Source organism: Lissotriton helveticus, chromosome 9 (assembly GCF_964261635.1).
Source record: "Lissotriton helveticus chromosome 9, aLisHel1.1, whole genome shotgun sequence".
Lineage (NCBI taxonomy): Eukaryota > Metazoa > Chordata > Amphibia > Caudata > Salamandridae > Lissotriton > Lissotriton helveticus.
Genome location: NC_136070.1, coordinates 253619347 through 253642694, shown reverse-complemented (window position 1 = coordinate 253642694; position 23348 = coordinate 253619347). Strand labels below are relative to the sequence as shown.

Sequence of the window (23348 nt, the reverse complement as noted above, 5' to 3'; positions counted from 1 at the left end):
GTGTATGTAGGCAAGACTCGCAATGTGATTTGAACACAGGACGGCCATCTTAAACAGGATTCACTTTAGAGTGACATACGTTTGTGTCTTTTAATTATTATAGTAAAAAGTAACTGTTTCATCGAACTATGTAAGTCCATCTAACTAGAAAGGGAATACTTGAAATGTATTAATAGGGCGACTGTGTTGTGGTAGATTGAAAACACAACAAAACTGAAAGGAAATGTCCAACATTGCATCTTATCTCTTTTATTTTACGATTCGAACTCATTCTGTGCCCAGTAAAGTAGAAAATGATAAGTTCCAACATGGCCACCAGCTTCCCGTACTGTTGAGACCGGCTCGTCGTCCTCCTCCTCTCTATGTTTCTATTCCAGCGCCTCTTCCTCATTTCCCTGGCTGCTCACTGGCCAGGTCTCCTGACGTTGCTTCCGCCAGTTCCTTCTGCAGGCAGCAGCGCTGGCTCCGAGGGAAGGGCGGCCGCTGGAAACTAGGCACCGAGTTGACTATATATGGTAACAGCCTACGGAGAGTCGCGAGCCCGCCGCCTTCTTCCGGGTTTGAGGAGAAGCTTGGTAGCAGGCGCACCATCCACTGCCTGTCAGGAGCTACGGCTGACAGATCCTCCGCCGAACCCTAGCAGAGAGCAGTCACCGGGAAGATGCCATATGACATTAGTAAGTACCTCTGTCCATTGAATGGATTCAGTGTTAGCTCCTGTGATGGCAGTGGAGACTAACAGTGTGATGGCAGTGGAGACTAACAGTGGCTGCTTCGCTATAGAGCCGGTCATAAGCTGCATGGGCGTTTTGCAGCGATAGTCTGCGGCAGGCTGGGGCTACACCCACGTTCAAGGGTGTTTTTACTGGCATGTGAAACACGGAAATAGAAACTGACAATCTAGAAGCCCAGCTTTATCTTTACAGTAGTCTTAATCATAGAATCACGACGTATTTTCCAACTTGTTTTAATTTAACCGAGAGCAGATCTACAATACAAATCGAAATGAATGTTACATAAATGTGTGATAACTTTTTATAGTGCTCTCTCAAACTGTGGTATATAGCTTGGCGGACGCTACAGGCGTTGCTCTAGGATCATTCTAATAAATAAAAAAACTGGAACAAACCTGCCTAACTATTATGTGTCTTGTATGCATAATTTGTTAGCGCTATAGGCCAGTATGCGGGAGGGGGCGGGAGAGGACACGAACGGCGGGAGGGGGGCGGGAGAGGACACGGACGGCGGGAGAGGACACGGACGGCGGGAGGGGGCGGGAGAGGACACGGACGGCGGGAGGGGGCGGGAGAGGACACGGACGGTGGGAAACGTGCACAGGACAGCAAGGGGGGGGCAGAAAGGCACACGGAGGGGGCGGGAATGGATAGACTTTCAGTGAAAGGGGAGGGAACGGGAAAAAACGTAACTCCGCCCTGGAAAAAAATCTCGGGAACGCCCCCGAATCTGGTCCGGCCTTGACGGACAGATCCGGCACTCAATGGCTAGCCTCCATTTATGGAGCTAGCCAATGAGAGCCGGGGGACGTCCCCGAAGTCCTTATGGTCAACATAGGATTTCACCTGCGCCGAAAAGCTGCGCAGAGCGCAGCCTTCGGCAGGCGAAACCCAAAAAGCATATTGGGTGTATACCAAGACCAAGTATTGAACTGCTCTAATGTATAAAATACATGTTATTGCTTCAGTAACAACCATCCAACACCACTAACTGTTGCACAATATTTAGCTTTTTGCTTGAGAACACACACCTCCTAAACTGCACAAAATGTATACAAAAGTCAATTTACTGTTTCACTAGTAACACCTCAACTGAGCACCCACTGAAATAATTGTACATGAAATATAGTTTAATACTGCAGTGGCAGCTACCTCCTCTGTATAAACTGCACACATGGCAGCAAAATGAATATTATTTTTTTTCACTGGCACCCAACACCTCATCATAAACCGCACTAATCGCACCAAAATGTAATTTCTTAGTTGACTGACGTCTTCGCCTAATAATAAACTGCACGAATTTAAGCAAAATATTTAGTTTTTTTGTTTTCACTAACTAATATATAACAATTACGTGCACGAATTGTTTATATGTTTCATTGCCAACCAAAATGTGAGAATCAGAATACCAGCAGCTAAATGTGTCAGGACATGTCGGGGCCTTTTCAGTGCACACAGAGAGGTAGGAAGACCTGTCCTGTTTCTTGGTTAGGATTCTTGAGTTGTATTTTACACACTCTTACTGCCTCTCAGCACCAAGATACTGTCGAAATACCCTGATAGCAACCATAACCTGCACCCACTGTAACCAAATAGAGTGTATTGTTCCACTGACAACTGTCACCGAAAAGTGAATGGCACAAACCAGAACAAAGCCGATAATGTACTATTTCACTGACGACCATTTCACAGGGTGCACTGTTTGAAACAACAAAGCAACATATATTCCTTAGTGTTTCACTAGAAACACCTAATAAAATGAACGGATTTGAGTAAAAATATAGTTTATATTTTAAGATAAAACGAGGCCCGAAATCAAACTTCACAAATTGGAAGAAACCCTGTGGATTACCGTTTCATGGACAGCCATCGTCTGCTTTTAATTAAACTGCACTTTTTAAAAATTAATTTAGGGACACTATCTTGGGCTATTTTTAATGCTCTTACTGCTAAAAAACAGATAAATTGTACTGACTTTTATTTCAGCGATAGCTAAAAGCAGGAAATACTAATTTACGTAAACATGTGTTGTATTTAATAACGTTCGATGTACATGTGTTTTTTTATTTCGCTCAAAGTCATATAATGTAATAAACTTGGCTAAACAGAAATGCGTGGTCTGCTATTTCAGTGTCCACTAAGAACAATAAATTGCCCTTATTCTGATATACATACTTTATTCTTTCACGAATATCCGGTGTCTGAATAACTGCAGTTACGCAAGAAAATGTACATACAATATGTATTGATTGCCATGCAACAGATGCGAAAGAACTTCGGCTTTTCTAAGAGAATCGCATTCACATTCATTTCCAGAAAATGTCAGAGTGACATTGCTTTCTTACACCAGATCCACTGATAAAGGTTGCCCCGGAACAAAAGCCCAAAGTAAAAGCAATTGAGTTCCAGAAAAGTCTTGTAATATGTGTGGAGGTCGCAAAGTTTCAATGTTTGAATTTGTCCGGAGCGTGTAGCACGGGCGAGAATAGAAAGGCGCCTGGGAGGGCAGATGGGAGATCAAAGGCATGCCTCCCTGCACATAAATCGCCGGCACTTAAGCGAGTTGTAGTGCACATAATTTATACTTGATGAAATTCAGGAATCGCGGCGCAACCCCTGTTGTTACCTCCGTGGCGTCTGACGACATGTGCCAGTGTGTGGGGAGGCTTCTCCAAGCACATATTAACCGAGGCGCTGTTTGCATGTCAAGCGCAGTGTCGTGGTGTGCACTTGTCAAACTTCACATGGGATTCAGAAACCCTCAGCCCAGAGGAAAGCTCTCCGGACGCGATGTGATTACGGGAATCATTCTGAGAGTTGCAATGAAATACGCCGAGTGCGCGCGCATGTGTGTTCCCATGGACGTTTTGGTGGCCCATAACTTCCATTATTAAAACATCCCCCTTGACAGACAGACGAACATAAACACCATGCACACATACACATGGCATGTCCACACACATCATGTCCTCACACAGCTATAATCACACACGCGAAACACACATACCATATAAAAACACAAACCCCACACATACCATGCACAAACACACACACTGCGCACACACATATCCCATGTACACACCATGCACACACCACGCAAACACGACCATTTCATACACACACCGCACACACATACACACAGACACACCCCACATCACGCACTCACATACCGTGTATACAGCCTCCATGTGAACCCACGCATCTGCCTTGCTCGTCAGTTTCTTACCATGAGCTGTAATGGGATTTGGCAAAAGCGCCCCGTTCTATCTTCCAGACAGATGCAGCTGCCCCAGTCATGTCCATGAGAAGGATAAAAGCCCTCACCTGCGAAGGATGACTTCCAGAAGTGCGCGCCCTGAGGCTGCTCCTTGGCGCAGTACACGCCGCCGCTCCAGCCGTTCGCCAGGGTCCACGACTGGTAGCCGTCCATGGGGATGTATGCCTCGTGCCTGGGCTCGCCCGGCCCGAAGCCGGACACCACGTCGATGTACCCGGGCATGGGCTGGTAGGGCCCGGGGTACCCCGGGAAGTAGGAGACTTCCTTGGCCCGCGAGGATCCCTCGCTGCCCTGCGCGCTCGCCCCGCTGCCCAAGGCGGGCACGTCCATGTACTTCTCCACCGGGAAGGCGCCATGAGGCGAGGGCTTCAGGGCGCTTTGCTGCACCCCCACCCCGTGCGACATGCGGCAGCTGTAGTATCCGTTCCCAAAGTGGTAGCCATAGCCCAGGGAGGGCGCGCCGGCCCCATCCTTGCCGGAGTCCAAGCGCGCAGCGCCGGACGACCTCCCCGGGCTGGAGAAGGCGAAGCCAGATGTTGCTCGGCCAGCGGTGGGCCCGAAGACGTTGGGGGAGGCGAGGAAGCCCCGGGCCTGGCCGCTGGAAGAGGTGCCCTCCGCTCGGAGCCCGTCCATGTCCCTCTCAGGGGCCTGCGCACGGCTCTCTCCTCCACCCCCGGCCAGGCATGGCAGAGCCAGGCATCCCCCCAAGCAGGTTAGGTCACCGCGGTGCGGTGATAAAAACTAACCTCCAGCCAGAGGGAGGGAGAGGGGAGTGGGAGGAATGTGTGCGCAGCGTGCCAAGTGCAAGGCCATTGGCCGTCTGAGGCAACGTGGTCCTGGAGCGCTTGGGAATCTCTGCCCTCAACCCCCAACACAAGGTGATCTGGGCCCACTCCCCTGCGCACAGGCCCTCCTGCAAGAGGAGTCTGCCCCCAACCCACTATCCAACACTGAGGCCTCCAGCACTCTGCCCCCCCCCCCCCTCGCCCCCAACCACCACCCGCCATCACAAGGAGGGCTCTTGCCTCCAGCACAAGGACTACCCACATCCGGCATATACTTCTGACGATTTTATCAGATTTCAGAGCCTATTTTCCCTTCACTGTAAGGTACGAACCCTTGCACGAGCTACAGATACATCTACGTGTTTCCCATCAACTCACTTTCTACACGGACGGCGGGAGAGGACACGGACGGCGGGAGGAGGGCGGGAGAAGACACGGACGGCGGGAGGAGGGCGGGAGAAGACACGGACGGCGGGAGGGGGCGGGAGAAGACACGGACGGCGGGAGGAGGGCGGGAGAAGACACGGACGGCGGGAGGAGGGGGAGAGAAGACACGGACGGCGGGAGGGGGCGGGAGGGGGCGGGAAACGTGCACAGGACAGCGAGGGGGGGCGGAAAGGCACACAGAGGGGGCGGGAATGGACAGCGCATCTGAAATCACTTTCAGTGAAAGGGGAGGGAACGGAAAAAACGTAACTCCGCCCAGGGAAAAAATCTCGGGAACGCCCCCGAATCTGGTCCGGCCTTGACGGACAGATCCGGCACTCAATGGCTAGCCTCCATTTATGGAGCTAGCCAATGAGAGCCGGGGGACGTTCCCGAACTCCTTATAGTCAACAAAGGATTTCACCTGCGCTGAAAACCTGCGCAGAGCGCAGCCTTTCGGCAGGCGAAACCCAAAAACTGGTAATTTCTATTGGGTACAAAATAGTTCAGAGAGCATGTTGCCCAAAATGCATCATAGTATTTCAGTAGGATTACCATAGTTTCCAATATCAATATGGATGTTCACACACCAGTGGATGTGACACATTTATTAATAAAAAGCAGTCTGTAAAATCTTCAGCCACATAAACGGTACCAAGTTACAAAATTACAGTCAATACAATCTTCTTGGAAGTTTCAGCCAACACGTGGTTTGTCTCCTGAGTTGTCTCCCTATGACTTCTTCAGGGCTTAGGCAATATCCGAATTTCTTCTCTTCTCAGCACCTAATTCTTGCAGTAGGACTTTTTATTCAATCTAACAAGTGACCTATGAGTCCATTGCCATCAATAGTATTGAGTGTAGAAGATACCAGGAACACAAGAGTGCTGGGAACCAGAAGAGGCTTTTGGCATGGACAAGTTGGGCCCAGGCTCGGGCGCCAATCGTCAGGTGAGCTGTCTGCACTAAAGTCATGCAGACAGCAGAGTCCCTGTCACCTGGCTCCAGTGCTGTGGGCACTGTTTTTATCACCCATTCTGCCTGCTTTCTTGCTCTACCACCTACCTCCCACCCCCTGCTGCCACACACTATTACACCCCCTCAACCAGCCCAAACAAACAATATGGCACCAGAATGAAGAGCTAATTTAACTGATTCAGGTGAGTTGGGGAAGGTGCAGAGATGTTTGTGCTCAGAGACCAGTCACAACTCTGATGTAATCACCCAAGGACTGACCTCTGAACATAAAATGGACCCTTCGCTACCTCATTTTATTCACCAGGAGCAGAAAGGAGCTACATTTCTTCCACCCAGTGCTCCAGCCTGGCAAAGGCCGACGCTGTTGGGAACACATATAATATGGGGATACCATTACCCTAAGGAGATGAATGAGAGATATCTTCCACACTTCAAGTTTCGATTCAAGATTTATTGTATGATTTTTGGAACTTTGGGATCATTTTATGTACCAGAAGAAGATTTTAAGGACTGTTTTTGTACAATAAATATGTAACATCGAGTGGTGTGCGAACATCTATATCAATTACAAAAGGATGGTGAGGTTGGCAAGACTCTGCTCTTAAACAACATCTATTTATTATAAACTTCAGTGTATTTGTCTTGTAGTCAGCTTATGTAATGCGTAGCTACTGGTACTTTATATAAGTTGTGTCTATGTTTTCAAGCATTTATAAGAATTATCGAATGAAAGGATATTGGTAAGAGGGGTCCAGTATTTGTAATTATGTCATTTCAATGTCTTCTCATAAGACACGAGCGGAACACTCGTACCGGCTATATATGTTGTTCTCAGATGTTAAAGATTCACTAAATGGATATTTATAATGAATGTTAAACCCATGAAGAAGGGCTTTGGGGATACAAGCCCAAAATGCATCAGGTATTGGGGAGGTAAATTGCTGAAAGCACCATATAAAAAATTTGATGACATTTTGAATGCCAAAGATTTTGATTTATTTAATGCAACAATCGAGAAAACATCCAAAAAAAACAATACAACAGATGGTGGACAAAGAACGTTTCCATACAAATCGATGAAAAAGTGATAACATTTTGTTTCGAAATTGGGTCATCGAACATGTATATCGTTGTGTAACTAGGGAGGACACACACCCCCCTACAGAAGAGTGCACTTTTATTTTTACCTACAAAACTGCCACACAGACAGGCACCACAAAAAAGATGGTACTTAAACACAGAGATCCTATAGAGAGGCCGAAAAGGCAATGAGACCGGAATAGCAGGAGATGGGTGGAACAGAGGCAGGAGGAAAGAGATGTTGCCTAAAGACAAAGTGGCACTGACAGGAAGGAGAAAGAAAAGGGAACAGCAAACAAACTGAGTGACAGAGAAAGAAGGGAAGGTCAGTGAGAGATGATACATGGCACAGATGGGAGAAGGATGGACAGGAAATTACACTTACAGATGCAGCGTCTCTGTGATGTGTCCAGCATAAATCCAGGGGAGCAGGAGCATCTGTAGCTACCACGTGTGTTCAAGCACTCTGCGTTCTTACAGAGTCCAGCCAACAGGCACTCATTGATATCTGAGGAATGAAAGAAACACAATAAACTAAGATCAGCACTCCTAACCCAATCACGCCTGGCATAAAACCAGGAATAACTCAATGGAGTACTGCATGCATGGATACAAATTCTGAACACATCCAAAGTCTACAAGAGCAAAAAATTACCAGCATAAGTGAGGATTTTGTGAACTCAGTCACACATGTACAACCAAAAAGGTCACACCCTATAACCCTACAGCATGTGCAAGCCAACACTAGAATGTGTAAGGTCACAAAAAGTCACCAGAATGTACAGGAAAAGTATATCTCACTACTGATGTGCATAAATCCCTTAATCCGTGACAGTATGCAGAATAAGGATATCTCACTAGGGTGTGCAAGCTATTTTGTACTCACTAGAGTGTCTATCCTAGAACAATTGTAACACCCTAGTGTAAGTGATGCATCTATAAGTCAGTGCGATAAGGCATCAACATTCCACTGGCTGAAAAGGACAACAAGGTAGTAAAAGTGTTTGCTGGAGAAGCTCACTTTCAGCAATTTAACGTGGAGAGGGTCACGGAGGAAACAGAGAGTATAAAGGGTGGGGACTGAAAAGGAGAAAGGCAGGGGTTTTGACGATGTAGTTTTAAAAGTTCCTGGTAAGTATTGAAAACAATATGTTGCCAGACTTCGTTATTTCTAATGCACCAGGCATGTTTTCATGCTCATGGCACTTCTGTTACTAGTCTGCGAAGAAGCACTCTACTACGATCTGATTATGGGACTCCAAAAAGAGCACTCAACTCTACTGCAGATGGGGAGCAAACGTTAACTTCAACATAAGTGACTACAGTCCCCTTGTCCAGATGTTGACATAACTGGTGACTGCTATTTGTTAGTCATGGCTCTTTTTCGTAAAACAATGCACTCTGTCATAACAGACGATTAATTTATCACACCCCAAAATGAGCCCAAAATGTGGACAACAGTCCGAGGAGCCCTGGAAGTACGTTGTATGTGTGCGCATGTGTGGGTCGTCCTAGAAGTATGGGTTGCCAAGTAAGACATTAGTAATCCTTCCTTGCTTCCCTTTGCTGTCAGCATGTCCTTTTGCTTCTGAGACCCCTCCTTGCAAAGGACACTGAAACTAAGGTTATTTGGATCAACAAACCCCTCCGTGGTACAGTTCAGGCCCCCTCGAGGACTATGAGATGTTTGCAATCACCATGGATTCAGAAATACGTTGCTGATTAAAGGATGCTTAGGACTATGAACAAAGAAGGGTACACATACATTTGTTTGGGTGCCGCTACGTTCTCAAGTCACTGGGTGGCTTGGCATTAACTGTCACTCACTTTGAACCTTGATAAAAGAATGGCAGTTCCCTTTCTACTCCACCAAAGCTCTATGCAAAATCACAGAGGAAAGAGCTGGACAGGATGGGCCAAGGTAAGAGCTCTGTTGATGTCTTCATTTAAGAGTAAAACCAAAGGGGACGATGGACGGAGTGTTGAACATTGCAAGCACTCACCCCCAGTCAACTGATCTGGGTTTAATCCATCATCATTCTTTAGCTCACTCCGCCACCCCAGTTCAGACATGGCTCTATGCAAACCAGTCTGACCCTGTGCCTCATGGGAACAGTCCAGCCCCAACTGGCTGCCATGTCTTCCCTGGACCGGAAACAAGCATCCTGGGACCGATTTCGGGATAGACCTTGGCACTGAGGAAGAAAGTCTGCTGCTTTTGAAACCTGAAGAGCGAGTAAGCATGTTTGCTGATTATCTGTTCATCCTCGCCTCTATAAGCAGCAAAGGCTGAGCTACTTCAGCCCCGCCATAAGGGCCTCCTGGCGTTGTCAGTGTCAAATAATGGATTCTAAGACAGCCTGTTAAGGTTTTGTTTTGATTGCCCAAGGAAAGGGTGACTCATTCTAGTAGCAATGGTGCTGGCTTGCACTTAAGAGTTTTATTTAGAGTACCCCAGTTAGGAGGAAACACACAAAGGTATACAAACTTTCTGGCAATCTTATAGTTCATGATTGAAGATGAAAAGTAACACAGAAATAGTTAAGCTGGCACCAAGTTCTCCTGGACCTCAGGGAAGAGGAAAAAGGCAAGCAAGAAATCCAGAGAAAATCCAAAAGTGTATTCAGCTGCAAAGGAGCAAATATTTGAGGCAAAAATGGCAGCAAGTGGGCAATCAACGTGATGAAAAATAAAGGTGCAAATGCGTTGTGAAAGATTCTCTACTCCTTTATGCCTCCTTTATATATGATTCAAACAGTAACTGACATCAAAGGAAAATACTCAACTTCATCTTGGACAGAATCCTCTGACCAGACCACATTCTTCGGAAGGGCAATTCATAAAGCTTACCATACACTTTTCCACAAACTCATGTAATCTTAGTGCACAAAGAAGAAGCCCATGTTTGGCATCTTTTTTTCAAATTCAGAATTTGTTGTGTACGGTCAGGACGCTTAATCACCCAGCCACACACTGAGCTCTGCCTCTTGCTACATGCCACATGAAGGCACAGTTAGCTCAATATCTTTCTCTAAGCATTCACAACCTCTGATTCTCTCACCATGAATTTCACAGTCAAGGAGCTTGCTTAAGATCAGAAGTCTGCTTCCGCTGGCCAGTCTACCAACGAGCATTGTAGGAATGTGCATTCTGACTCTGAGCTTTGTTTCTCCTGCCAAGAAGAGACCAGCCATTGTGCTGAGGAAGCAAATTAAGAGGGAATACTTTAGAATCCAGCATAATGGTTTACCCAAGGTGCTCTTCCTCCTCTGTGGTAGCCCCATGCTGTAAGGCATGGAGGGATCATGGTTTTCCTCTGCTGTCAATTGACAGGGAACTTTGCACCACCCATAATGCACATGTTGCCCACCTTTCCTGGGAGTGGTCCAGGCCCCAAGACCTTTGTCTAGTGTTGCCTCCTCTCTGAGTCTAATAGCCTTGTACTTGACTTCCATGCTTTTCCCCCCACCTCCAAAACGGATTGGAAACCTCAATGTGGTGCAGCACGTCAAGGTTGCCATGCGAAGTGGGATTCTTCGGTTTCCGATTATTTGCTATTCAGGACTGCATTAGTAAGCCTAATAACGAAGTGCAGAGCTGTATGTCCAGCTTCTCCGGAGAGCGCTCGTTGACCCACTGCACCACACTGAAGTTTCCAATCCGTTTTGGATCGGATGAAGACGGAATAAGCGACTACGCTTTGCGCAGTCCTAAACAATTGTTTCATTTATGCGCCACATCACTCCTCAGCCCGTTCACTGGTGGACGCCAGTCACAGTTGAAATAATTTCAAGATCTCCGCTTCAAGTATCAGGTTTTCATGCCCATTGAGGCGATCTGCTTCATTTCTCGCTACCTTCTCCCTGGCATCGCCAGGTTTTGAATTCAGCTTACTCGCTATTGCTATGTCCTGAAGATGATCTCAAACAGTTGAGATCGAAACGCCGTCGACCCCCTACAACAAGAACTCTGTACACTTTGTATAACGTATTCATGCAGAGTTCTCCTATGTGCTGTCAATGCAATGTACATATTTTAAAGTCACCCCCACTTATCACGTCACGCTTGTTGTCACTTTCCCGTGTGAGCACCTGAAATTTTGTCTTGCATATTTTCATAAAATAAATAACAAACATTATTTTATCTCACATGTCCCTGTTCATATTACTTATCGCTCCCTGAGATGTTTATTATCAATCTTGACTTTAGCGTATTGTCCCCAATTTTGACACTGCCTTTTTCATTGGACTTTTTCAGCCACATAAGAATCATTGTCTTCTAAACATCTAACCTGATACAGGCGCAGTTTGTAGAGTGCTAGACAATGCCCACCGGTTGTCTCTGATTTCTGAGTTAACTCCCTTCCATGCCAATAACACACACGGACATAAGTGACAGTAAGAATTTCAATTGCAAAATTTACAGAATAATAGGCTAAGTTCAAGACTGTATCAAGGTGAAGGTGACAAAGATGCTAGAATTAGGAATGATGGAGCACTTCCAAAGTCCATGGGCCAGACACGTGATGTTGGCATCAGTACACAAGTCAAAAGACCTGCAGTTCTTGATTGGCTATCTGGGTATCCAAATTGCAACAAAGTGTGATTCCCCTCCCGTGTTTGATGCTGACAATATTGTAAATAAGTTGGACATAGCTAAACACCTCATCTCATTTAATTTGACCAGTGACTATTCGCGAATTACATTGCCCATGGAGCCATGATGAAGGCAGAGTTCTCGATGTTTGATGGTGCTTACTAATGCAATTCAAGTTGAATATATCAGTCGCTTTACAGGGATCTGGGAACCAGGTGTTGGATGACCTGTAGGTATTCAATGCCAACGAAATAGAAAACATAGCTGTCTCTCTAGAAGCTAAACCAACCAAATGTCATAATAGCCCGTCTTCTGTAGTGTTCCTTCGGCACCAAGGAGGAAGTAGTCAGATGAAATCTGTGGAAGTTTGTGCAGGGCTAGAAGTGCCCGCTACTCAGACACTATTGAAAGCGTTTTCAGATCTCATATGGTTTTCCAGAAACTTTTCCCCTTCGATGGGACATATCCGCCTCACTGACTGTCCTGGCCTCACAAAAGCTGACTAAGGCCGTTAAAGAACAAGTTGTACAAGACAGGGGCACTAGAATTCTCCTGATATGTCAGTTTTTCATAGCACAAACTGATGCTTCCCACAAGGAACCTGGATTTGTTTTTGCTCATTAAAATAAGAAAGGCAAGAAGCATCCAGTGGCCCTCATCAGAGCTAGCATGTTTTTCAAAAAACATAACTTGCCTGTGATCGAGCAGGGGTGCTGTGCATTCACATTAAACAGTACATGTATGGGATTCACTATAGATTCCAGATTAATCTTAAGTGGCTAATGCTAGTGAATACAAGTTCTGTGGAGGTCCATTTCCCTGCAAGAATTGTACTTCACTGTGGAGCACAAAACAGCGAGGTCTCCTGGGAATATTGACAGAGTTTTTACAAGGTTTTCTTACATGACATAGTGATGCTCATAGACCTTTACATAAATTATATGTTGCATATTCATTACATCGTTATATATATATTTATATTTGTACTTGTTTATGTCTGTCCTGCATTCCAGTGGAACGGTGTATGTTCATCTAGAGTCTGGAATACTGATAGGTCATTTTACCCTGCCTGTTGGCTATGTAAGGACGATGTGCTGTGCTGAAGCATTAAACTCTTTAAACTCTGTCTCAACGTGGATTTATACTTTCCGACATTGGTAATGAGCTACATAGGAATACTGGTCATACTTGGCGGTACAAGAACAATATTTTGTCTGAAATATCCTGAAATCCAACTGTGTTAATTTATACAGTGTTCACCGACTACCTGTGGAGTTTTGCCTCTGGCTTATGATGATTTTACATTAATTAAATGTGGCCCTTACTTACTTTGGACGTCCAATGGATTTCAGTTGTATGGACAGTGTTCATGGCTTCATCGAGGCTATGGCCGTGCACACATCTCGTGGTTTTGTGCTGTTTGTGGCAGTGCAACCGACTCTAGGGCTGTGCACACAGCGTGTGGTTTTGTGCTGTTCGTGGCACTGCAACTGACTCTATGGCCAATGCACACAACAAGTGGTTTCATCCTGCTCGTTACGGTGCAACCTGTAACTAACAGCCAGATTCATCAATGTCAAATTCTGCGATTCCTAAATTGCGAGAAAAAGCGAATCGCAATTAAGAAATCGCAGATTGGCATTCATGAATATTTGCGAGAAAAAAAAGCGATTCGCAATCGGCCGCAATCGCCGATTGCGAGTCCCCGAAAATCGGTAAATATTCGCATAATCGGCCGATACCCGTGTTGAAATTGCGATCTCGCAATTACCGAAATCGCAAATTGCGATCTCGCTGACTGCGAGATCGCAAAAACGGGAAGTCGCATCCTGAGCAGAGTGATGACATCACAACCAGGAAGGAGGCAGGTTCCACCCTCATTCAGCAGTGAGAGCCTGAACTGGAAGCAGCATTATCATAGCTCCCCTCCAGTGTGCCTACAGGAGCAAACCAGGAGACACCCCAGTGGCAAGCATGTCACAGGAAGCTGCAGGTGGCTCTTCCAGTGGGAGAAAGAGGAAAATAAAATTTTCAGAGCAAGAGCTCGAATTTCTAATTGAAGGAGTCTGCAAGGACTACAATCGGCTGTTCGGTAAAGACTCCAGAAGTGTGCCCGAGGCCGATAAAAGGCGGTTATGGTTGTGCATCCGTGCAAAAGTTAACTCTGTGGGGGTGACCCAGCGCTCCGTGGACGAGCTAAAAAAACGCTGGTATGACCTCAGAGGGCGGTCAAAGGAGAAGATTGCGGAGAGGCTGGGGGAGCGTGTGGCGACAGGTGGAGGGGAGCCCACTGTGCCACCGAACACACCACTGGAGGACCGAGTGGAGGACACCATAAATCCGCAGGCATGCGTGGGTGTGACCAGCTAGACTCCTCCCAACCCACCCGAGACACACCAGGTAAGTGCCATGCAACTGCGACCCCCCTGTCCCCTAACAATGTCCATGACTCCAGAGTATCCCATATCAAACCCCAGTCATGCAGCCAAAGCACACCACTAAAGCGTATTGCATTGTGGGACATGTAGTCTGACCACAATTACCATCTTGCCCCATTAAGCCAGACATGTATTGTGAGAGTCAATCCTGCAGCGAGTCAGGGAATGGTAGTCTGCATGCATGTAGGAAGCCTAAATGTGTAAGAAACATGTCTTTAATCAATGTCCACCTTACATCACAGGTGGCGCAGAAGTCCCCAGCACTGGCAGCGATGCCCTGGTAATTGAGGACATCACAGAGGACACAGAGGGAGACACACAGCTATCCCCACAGCCCGGATCATCAGGGCAAGCTGCCGTACCAGCGGTCATTACACCACCTGCCCCTGTGGCCAGTGCCACCCCTGTGCAACCAGGCGCTGCAGTACCACTGCGCCTCACACAACCACCAGTGGGGCTTGCAAAACCAGCAGCAGTTCGCCAACCGACCCACCGCCCTGCGGCTGTGAGGAGCCAGACAAGCGGACTGGTGAGGGAGCAGCGCGCTAACAATTCCCGCACTGGCAGGGGCCAAAACGTGCGACCAGGTGGGCTCTCCATTGGCGCCGTATGCTACATGTGCATCAGACCCAGGCCCGTCATCTTGCGGCTATCCACCTCCAACTGACCAAGACCGCCCGCAATGTAGCACAAATGTCAGACCGCATGGAGAGGATGACAGCTGCCATGGAGGCCAACACACAGGCCATGAACAGCCAGCGGGATCTCAACCACCGCAGACACCGCCAACTGCTGACACGCGGTCCAACTATATTATTGGGAACGCGACCTGACAGCTCTCGCGACGCTCCTTGGCCATGCAGGTCCAAATGGTCCAGTGCTGCCAGGACGTCGCGAGAGCTCTGGAGCATGTGTCAAAAGCAGTGCAGGGCATGCAGGCTACCGACCATGGCCCGGCGGGGGAGGGGGGCTGACGACACTAGTGAGGCTACATCCAGCCATAGCAGCCAGTCCATTCCACCGGTGGTTGCACCCCGCCGCAGCAGCAGGCCCTCTGCTGCCTCACGGCCTAATCAGGAGGAGGATGGAGAAAGGAGGTTGGGAGCATCTGCCCGGAGGCGGCATTGAACAATAGTACATTTACATGAGGGGCCATGCTGCTGCTACAAGCATGCCCTCCTGAAGAACAGACATATGACGCAATATGTCATTCATGTACCAGTTAGCAGAATGCCCAGTTTATTGTGCTGTAACAATTACAAATATTCTGACTAACTTAATCAGACTCATGTCATTATTAATGTTGTCATGCATGAGTTAAGTAATGGGTAGGGGGAGTGGGTGCACTAGAAATAGTTCATTCAGATTTGGTTGCGGCGCCTGTGTCCTTCTGCTGGATTCTCACCGCGTGCGTGACGCACATGTGCAGGTGGTCGGTTGTCCCCTTCCGACTCACTGCCAGAGATGTCTACAGGTATCCTGCGCTTGGTAGAAATGTTGTGGAGGATTGCACACACGGCCACGATGCAGCAGCAGACCTCTGGCTCGTATTTGATGGCCCCACCAGTCTTGTGCAGTATGCAGAATCTGCTCTTCAAAAGGCCAAATGTCCTCTCAATGCAATTTCTTGTGCGTATGTGTGCTGCATTGTAACGCCGTTGCTGTGGTGTTGCAGGGTTGAGGTATGGTGTGAGGAGGTACTCACGGAGAGCGTAGCCGCTGTCACCTGAATGATAGGAGCAGAGGGTGAGTGCCTGTGCTGCGCAGCTACATTATCACAGTGTAATATTGTGGGGCATGTGTACTTACCCAGTAGGTGTCCTTCACCAAAGTCTCCCCTGGCCAGTCGTGTGTGAATGCCACTGTGCCGGAATATGAAGGAGTCATGTGTGCTCCCCGGGTACTGTGCCACTATGTCCATGATGATTGTCTTTGCATTGCACACCATCTGGATATTGAGGGAGTGGTAGGGCTTGCGGTTGCGATACATGTATTCCGTTTGTGCTGGTGGGCAGATGTGGATGTGGGTACAATCAATGCATCCTATTATATGTGGAAATTGTGCTACATTGTAAAATTGCAGCTTGATGTCATTCAAGTCCTGTTGGCTGGTGGGGAATGAGATGTAGTGGTGTAGCCGGGTCAGCATGGCCTCCAGGAAACTCCTTAGGCAGCGGGACATGGTGGGCTGGGAAATCCCCCCTGCGACTGCGACTATCCCCTGGAAGCTTCCGGAGGCCAGTAGGTGCAGGCTGCACAATACCTGCACATGGGTGGGAACGGCATTGGTCCTCCTTGTTGGGTGCTGCATCAGGGGATCTAGGTCCCGGATCAGCTTGATGATCATTGCCCCATTTAGGCGGTACTTTGCGTAAATTTGCTCCCTGGTTTGGCCCAGAAGAGTGACCCGCACACGGAATATCCGCTCCTGGATCCTACGTCTGTTCCGCGCTGCTCGCTGTAGCCTACGCCGCCTGACCACCATGTAGAGTCCTGGCATTGTGAGAGTCCTCAGGCTCCAGCTGCATGTCCTTAAGTGTGCTTGGTCAGGCCTGCACCTGTTGGTAGTTTGCTAACGTTTTTGTTTTTTTTCCCCTTACTGGTTACCACCTGGTTTGGGTTCTCCTTAAATTGCGCGTCGCAAATAGCGATTTTCGGGTTTTTCACAGTTAGCGATTTTTCATGAATGCCGATTGCGATTATTTTGCGAGTTCGCAAATGATTTCGCAGAATCCATGGTTTCTCGCTATTTCAGATTTGCAAATAGGCTTGTTCCAGGATTCTGCGATTTTATTTGCGGAATCGCAAAATTTATTTTGCGAATTCGATATTTTGGTTTTTTAACTATCATGAATCCTTTTCTTTGAAATTGCGATCACAATTGCTAATTCGCAGCTATTGCGATCGCAATTTGGCTTCATGAATCTAGCTGTAAGAGCCTTATTATGATGGCAGTCGGTCGCACCACTGACTGCTGTTGAGGTGGTCAGGAGACCACCCGACAAGCAGTCGGCGGTCTGACCAGCGCATTACAATGTGACCGCTGGGCTGGAGGTCATAAAGTACTGCTGGAGGTCGTAAAGTACTCCTTTACACGGCGGCTTGTGCTGTGGCCCGGGAAAAGAGCCACAGCACAAGTCGCCCTGTAAAGGAGCACTTCTTGCACCTCCATGCACCGTGTGCCAGACTCCATGTGGTGCCTGGCACACTTTGCATGGAGATGTGTGTGGGCACTAAATATTCCCGTTGGACCACTTTACAGTGGCCCTTAAATGGAAGTGGGCCCTGTTTGGGGCCCCCAAAATCCAATTCCCACAGCCTTTTCATGGCGGTCTTTCCGACATGAAAAGGCTATCGGAAAGGGATATCGAAATCCAGATGGCGGTGCCTGCGTCGGCACCACCTCCACTCGGGATTGCGATTCTGACCGCCGCCCAACAGGATCAGTGATCCTGTCAGAGGCAGCGGTCTTCCCTCGACCAGTTAGTGTCCGACTGCCCAGATTGTAATCTGGCAGTTGGACAGAAGGGCTGTCGTCAGTCGGACCGCCACCGACGACCTGTCGGTCGGATCAACACAGTAATCAGGCCCTAAGATACTTGGTTATCTACGTGGATGCTGATTGGCGCTTGTATGGAACTCTTCCATTGGTTACTATGTACTCAAGGAAACAATGTGAATGCTGATTGGCGATTGTGCTGTTTACTCCCATTCGGCAATTTTACGAATAATGTCATAGGCATCTTCTGAGGCTGATTCCTAGTTTCTTCTAAAAGGTCTTATATCAGTGTTGGCATTATTTACATTGTTCTTCCAGCTTGAAAAGAGTTTAGTATTTACTATTACTTATTATTTTGTACAATTCAGATTTACAGTGCAGTTTGATCCTCCAGTAAAGTTTCTACAGAGCAAAGGGAATGTCCTATTCTTTGGATGAGATGGAAGGAAGAGTTTATGAGTTTATTACATATATGAAGTCCATTAATGATGAAAAAATGGGAGCGGAGAAGAAAAAGATTTTGTTACATTGCTTGGGTTCACAGGGTCAAGTGGGTTTTAAGACACTTCCACAACTTGTGCCTTTGGGTGGTCAAGGAGACATTGAAAAGCATGAAGAAGCGATGGTATGGATGGAGTATCATTTTAAACCTGCCGCTATTATTGTATAGAACACATTCAAGATTTATACTAGAGCACAGAATGATGGTGAATCTTTTGATGTATTTCTGACTGCTTTAAGAGATTTATGCAATTTCGGTCCCATGAATGATGAAATGATCAGAGGTCAGATAATTGTTCGGTTAAACAGTAAGAAGATCCTGGAACAGTTATGGGCAATGAGGGGGATCCTAAATTACAGGATGCCATTACTACAGTAAAGACGTTAGAACCGTAGAGAAATGGAAGTCTGTCAGGAATAGGTGTGCGAATATGAGTGGTGATAAGGAGGTGTGTAGTGTAAACCTATCAGAGGTGAGCTGATCGGATGTGCCTAGTGTGAGCAGGTCTGGTCACAATGGTTCAGGCACTACCAAGAAAGGTGAGGGGTTGATGTGTGTTATAGATATAGTAGTGATACACACATTGGTTCTTTTGCTTGGTGTCCTGCTATAGGCAAGGAGTGGAAGAAATGGACTCCTTCCCCTTTGTGAATGCATGTGAAAATCTTTTTGAAGAGCAGGTAGTGGTGCCAGGGACCACTGCCTACTCTTAAAAAATGAAACTGAAAAGCTTAATTTTTGTTTTTGAAACGTAACCGGTTTTCCTTTAAGGAAAACAGCCTGCATAAAAAAAAGTTGCTTTGTTTAAAAGCAAACACAGACAAGGTGGTGTGCTATCCCCAGCAAGCCACCATCCCTGTGTTTTTAGCGATTCCCACTGGCTAGCAAATTGTAAACTACCTCATGAATATTAATGCAGTAGGTCAACTGTGACCCTATTGAGAATCGCTAAATGTGTCATGGACACGTTTGTACATAGGTCTTTTCTATTTCCTTACAGCAAATTGCAAAATCTTCTATTAGGAACTCGCAAAATGAAAACCTACGCACATGTGGCCCTATATCTTTATGTATATATTTACATTTATACTTGTTTATGTTTGTCCTGCATTTCAGTGAAACGGTTTATATTCATTTGAAATGTAGAATACTGGTACATTATTTTCACCTGTTGGTTGGCTAAGTAAGGACATTGTGCTGTGCTGCCATATTAAAGACTATAAACTCTTCATCTCAGCGTGAATGTATGCTTTCTGACAATATATGTATATTAAAACAGTGATATACATTTAGCACAGGTTTTGAAACTTATACAGGAGATATTGACCCTGGTAACTTAGGTATTAACGTAGAACCAGGGAGAGAGGCCGGGTAGATGTATGATGAAAGGAGGTTTGCACAAGAGTAGGGATCAAGAGAAGGTAGATGGAGAAGAGGGGGTATTTAATTTCCTTCTGAACACAAAGAGAGAGAAGGGAAGTCTGAGGTGCTGGGTCTTCATTCCACTCAGGAGGTATGAAGGAAGGTAGCCTTTCTGTATTTTTGAATTTCAAGAATTACTTGGTTCATGCTGCATTTAGTGTCAGAGTCATATATTTTGTTAAATCATCAGGTAGTTAGGTGTGTAATACTTTTTTTTAGATTATGCATGAGAATTCGAATTTGATGCATATTTCCAAAGGGAGCCATTCAAGATTTTTGAGGGTTGTATAATGTGATTATTTACATTGGCAAGCAACCAGGCATGCAGCACCAGAGACGGTGGTTTGAGAGGCATGTGGTTGACATCAGAGACCCAAGTCAGCAAAGTGTTTCCATCATCAAACCAAAGGCTTGCATGGTTGAGTAGATGTGTGAGGCGACAAGCAGTCTAATCTTGTTCAAGGGGCTGATCTGAAACTACACTAATTGGTATGTTTTTAGCGTGCTTTTTAGGACAAGGATACTCCACATTGCTGTGAATAGCTGTGATGTCCTGTCTTGTATATTCTTTCTGGCCTATACTATATTTTCCTTCAGTAAATTCAACAATCTGTGATTCCACTTGAGGTAGCCCACATTTTTCCGCTGTTCACTATTAACTCTGCTCACAGGGGCTGAAAGGGGGTCACTCAAATTGAGGCCCCAGCCTGAGTGAAATTGAGCACTTTCCTCTCATCCCTGCCACTGAGGTGAATTGTGTCGGTGGTGGCATGATTGGTGTACAGCGGCATGAGCCTTTTTACCTGTACCATTGAGGAGAGGTCAGTCCTGTAAAGGTCTGTCTAGTCCCAATACCTTTGATCCCTTAGCTATTTTCATATATGGGACATTTGTGGGTTGCATATATGTGTCACGAAAATTCTTCACTGTGTATGCAAGTGAATGGTGGTTTCCATTTGAGATAGCATGCGTTTGAACGCACAAGTAAGCAGCCTACTTGTAAGCTCTTCTTTGCACTTCTGTGACATACCAGCCAAAACACTCCTGTGCTGAGGGCCCCAACCACAAAACACATCTTGCTTCTTGGGTAAGGGAGGTTTCTCACTTTCTAAACCTTATTAGATGTATGTTTTCTTTGCTACAGTAAAACTCCCTATTACCCCTGCTTGCTTTCACTGTTACCTCATAAAAATGGCTTGCTCTAGGACTCTGCATGGCTCAGATTAACATATCACATTGATCAAACTTGCTTGACTTTTGACTCCCTGCTCCAGAAGCTCACGTAAAGGTGACCCAGGTAAGAATGTGCACCTCTCCCTGACCTGGACTGGACCTCTGGTTGATTCCACATGGTGCCATTTGTTTTCTTTTGTAATCCTGCATACCAGTCTTTTGTCTCCTTCACATAATTTTGGCTGCTACATTAAGTAAGTACACAACGCGGGTGAGGGGTGAAATGCTTGACTTCATCTTAGTCACTGGTAATAAATACATTTACACGTTTTATTACTGACCAGTAAATAAAAATCTTCATTAATCAGCGATTTGGAACTCAAATTCATTTAAAGGTGCCATCTAGTAAATTATGTCACATTATGCCATACAATCCAAGCAGACGTCATCAAACAAAACAACATATTGACGCAGGAGTGGCTAAAGGGAACTGCTTTTGTCTCAAGGCCATTTTAATAACTCCGCAAATCGCCGTGACTTCATCGCTATTTGTGTATTCTGCAGCTTCAGTAGCTGGAGAAAAAAATCTACAAAACGGAGAAACATCGAACATTTAGTATTTTTAATTTTGGATTCACTTTCGTGTATAAAAACAACAAAAATACGTTGGCCCATCCAAGGCTTGTTTGTTCTGTGACTGTCTCACATGGTATTATAAATTGTACCGCGATTGGCCGCTTGATGTCAGCAGTGTACCATACATCACGATCCCGGTGTCGCCCTCAGCCCGTGATTCAGATAGATAACGTTTCAAATGGAACAGGCTGAAACATTTGGGCCATGGTGTGTATGTACTATCAGCCCTGTCAAGCTTCCCAAGTCCACGCGTGATGTGCTGCTTCACAATATACCTCAGAAGAAAAACATGTTTCGGTCTTCGTGTAGCCCCGGAACTCTGCAGGCTTTTGTGTTTTGTAATTCGTCAGATTGTAAAGAAATGTCCACCCACTTCTGAATGACCGCCGGCTCTAAAGACGTAAGAGTTAAACTTTCAACACTAGAGGAACCTGTTGTCAAAGAGGAACAGGTCTGTATTCCGTGGGAACCTGGGAGATGGGCCCCTGGCCTGGCTGTAGCGACCATTTTGATACCATTTTCACACATTTACAACCACCACCTACCTGAATGGTGTGTCCGTGCGTGTGAACACGGCTTCAGGAGATCCAGCACCTGAACGGTGTGTGCAACCAAGGCTTCAGGAAATTAATAGTTGAATGCTTTAGAGGTAACAAGTCCACACTGAGCAGAGATTTTATGTGGAAGTGCATTTTCGAATTATTAGATTCACATAGAGAGGTGCTCTGATAGGTGGTAGTGCAGTGTTCAAGGACAGGTGCTCTAAAACATGTGCATGGCAATGCATGGAAGATTTGATCAATAAGAAAGCAATCGGGACTCATCATGTTTGAACTGCAGGAGTAAGGATTAATTGTGCATGACAATACATGGAAAATGTGATCAATAAGAGAGAAATTAGGACTCATCGTGTTTGGGCTGCAGGAGTAATTGTAACCATTCAGACCACTTGTTAATCCAAAACAAGGTAGAAACCCGATTTTATTTAAACATTCAGTCAAACATTTCCGTGTGTGAATCTGGGGTACTCTACGCTCTCTTGACGGTTTTATGTGTTTCACAGATCAAAGAAAATAACCCTTACCTTGACAGTGTGTCTGATTCAGCCTCTTGTATCCCCCAGGACATTCCAGTCGGCCGTTATCAATCACTGGATGAGCTGGGAATAAAAATGACAGCCATGAATTACTAAAATGGAAGAGAGCATTAAACAAGTTCTATGTCCGAAAGGCTATAGGGCCGGAAGCCGGTATGAGCCTAGCACTAAGTATCTTGTATGCACAATCTATGAGGTCATCTTTCCCACACCAGAGGGCCTCTAGGTTATGACCGGGAAGAACAGCTCACCCACAAGCAAAGTTCCTTTTGGGCAGAATTTTCGAACGGAATTCAGAAGCACTAGCGATTTTAAAGAGCTGCAATTCTTTCCGATGCAACCTGCATTGTAACATCTTATAATTATCCCTATTTTGAGTAATCTGATAATTAAAACAAAGTAGCCCTAAAATTAAAATATCACTGTACAATTCAAACTTTACTCAGTACCTCACACCATTACTCATGACATGCCACGGAAATGCAGGCACCATCTGCCACTGTAAAAAGTTTGATTTGAATGTGCTTTTTGGACCTCTGCTGTGGACTGAGGCGTATGAGACTGGCTGAGCCATTTAATTTTCTGAAAAAAACGGCACCCCTTTCACTTTCAGTTCTGGTACCGTTGTGGTAGGCTTGCTGTGATAGGAGGTCTGACCACTGGAAGGTGTATAGTATTTAATATCCATTCGGACTTGAGGAGAAAC

The 23348-nt window shown here is 46.2% G+C and overlaps 1 protein-coding gene and 1 pseudogene across 2 annotated transcripts in view; both read right to left on the bottom strand.

The window, feature by feature from the left end:
* LTBP2 (latent transforming growth factor beta binding protein 2) overlaps window positions 1-23348 on the bottom strand; it is a 1439407-nt gene that overhangs the window by 565807 nt on the left and 850252 nt on the right. For both annotated transcript variants that reach the window (XM_078659886.1, XM_078659885.1), the window contains exons 9-10: window positions 22631-22705; window positions 7666-7788 (exon numbers count right to left, since the gene is read on the bottom strand). In XM_078659886.1, the coding sequence (XP_078516012.1) occupies window positions 7666-7788; window positions 22631-22705 (198 nt within the window). The remainder of the gene's footprint in view (window positions 1-7665; window positions 7789-22630; window positions 22706-23348) is intronic.
* LOC144781191 (homeobox protein Hox-D13 pseudogene) lies at window positions 3923-4644 on the bottom strand (annotated as a pseudogene).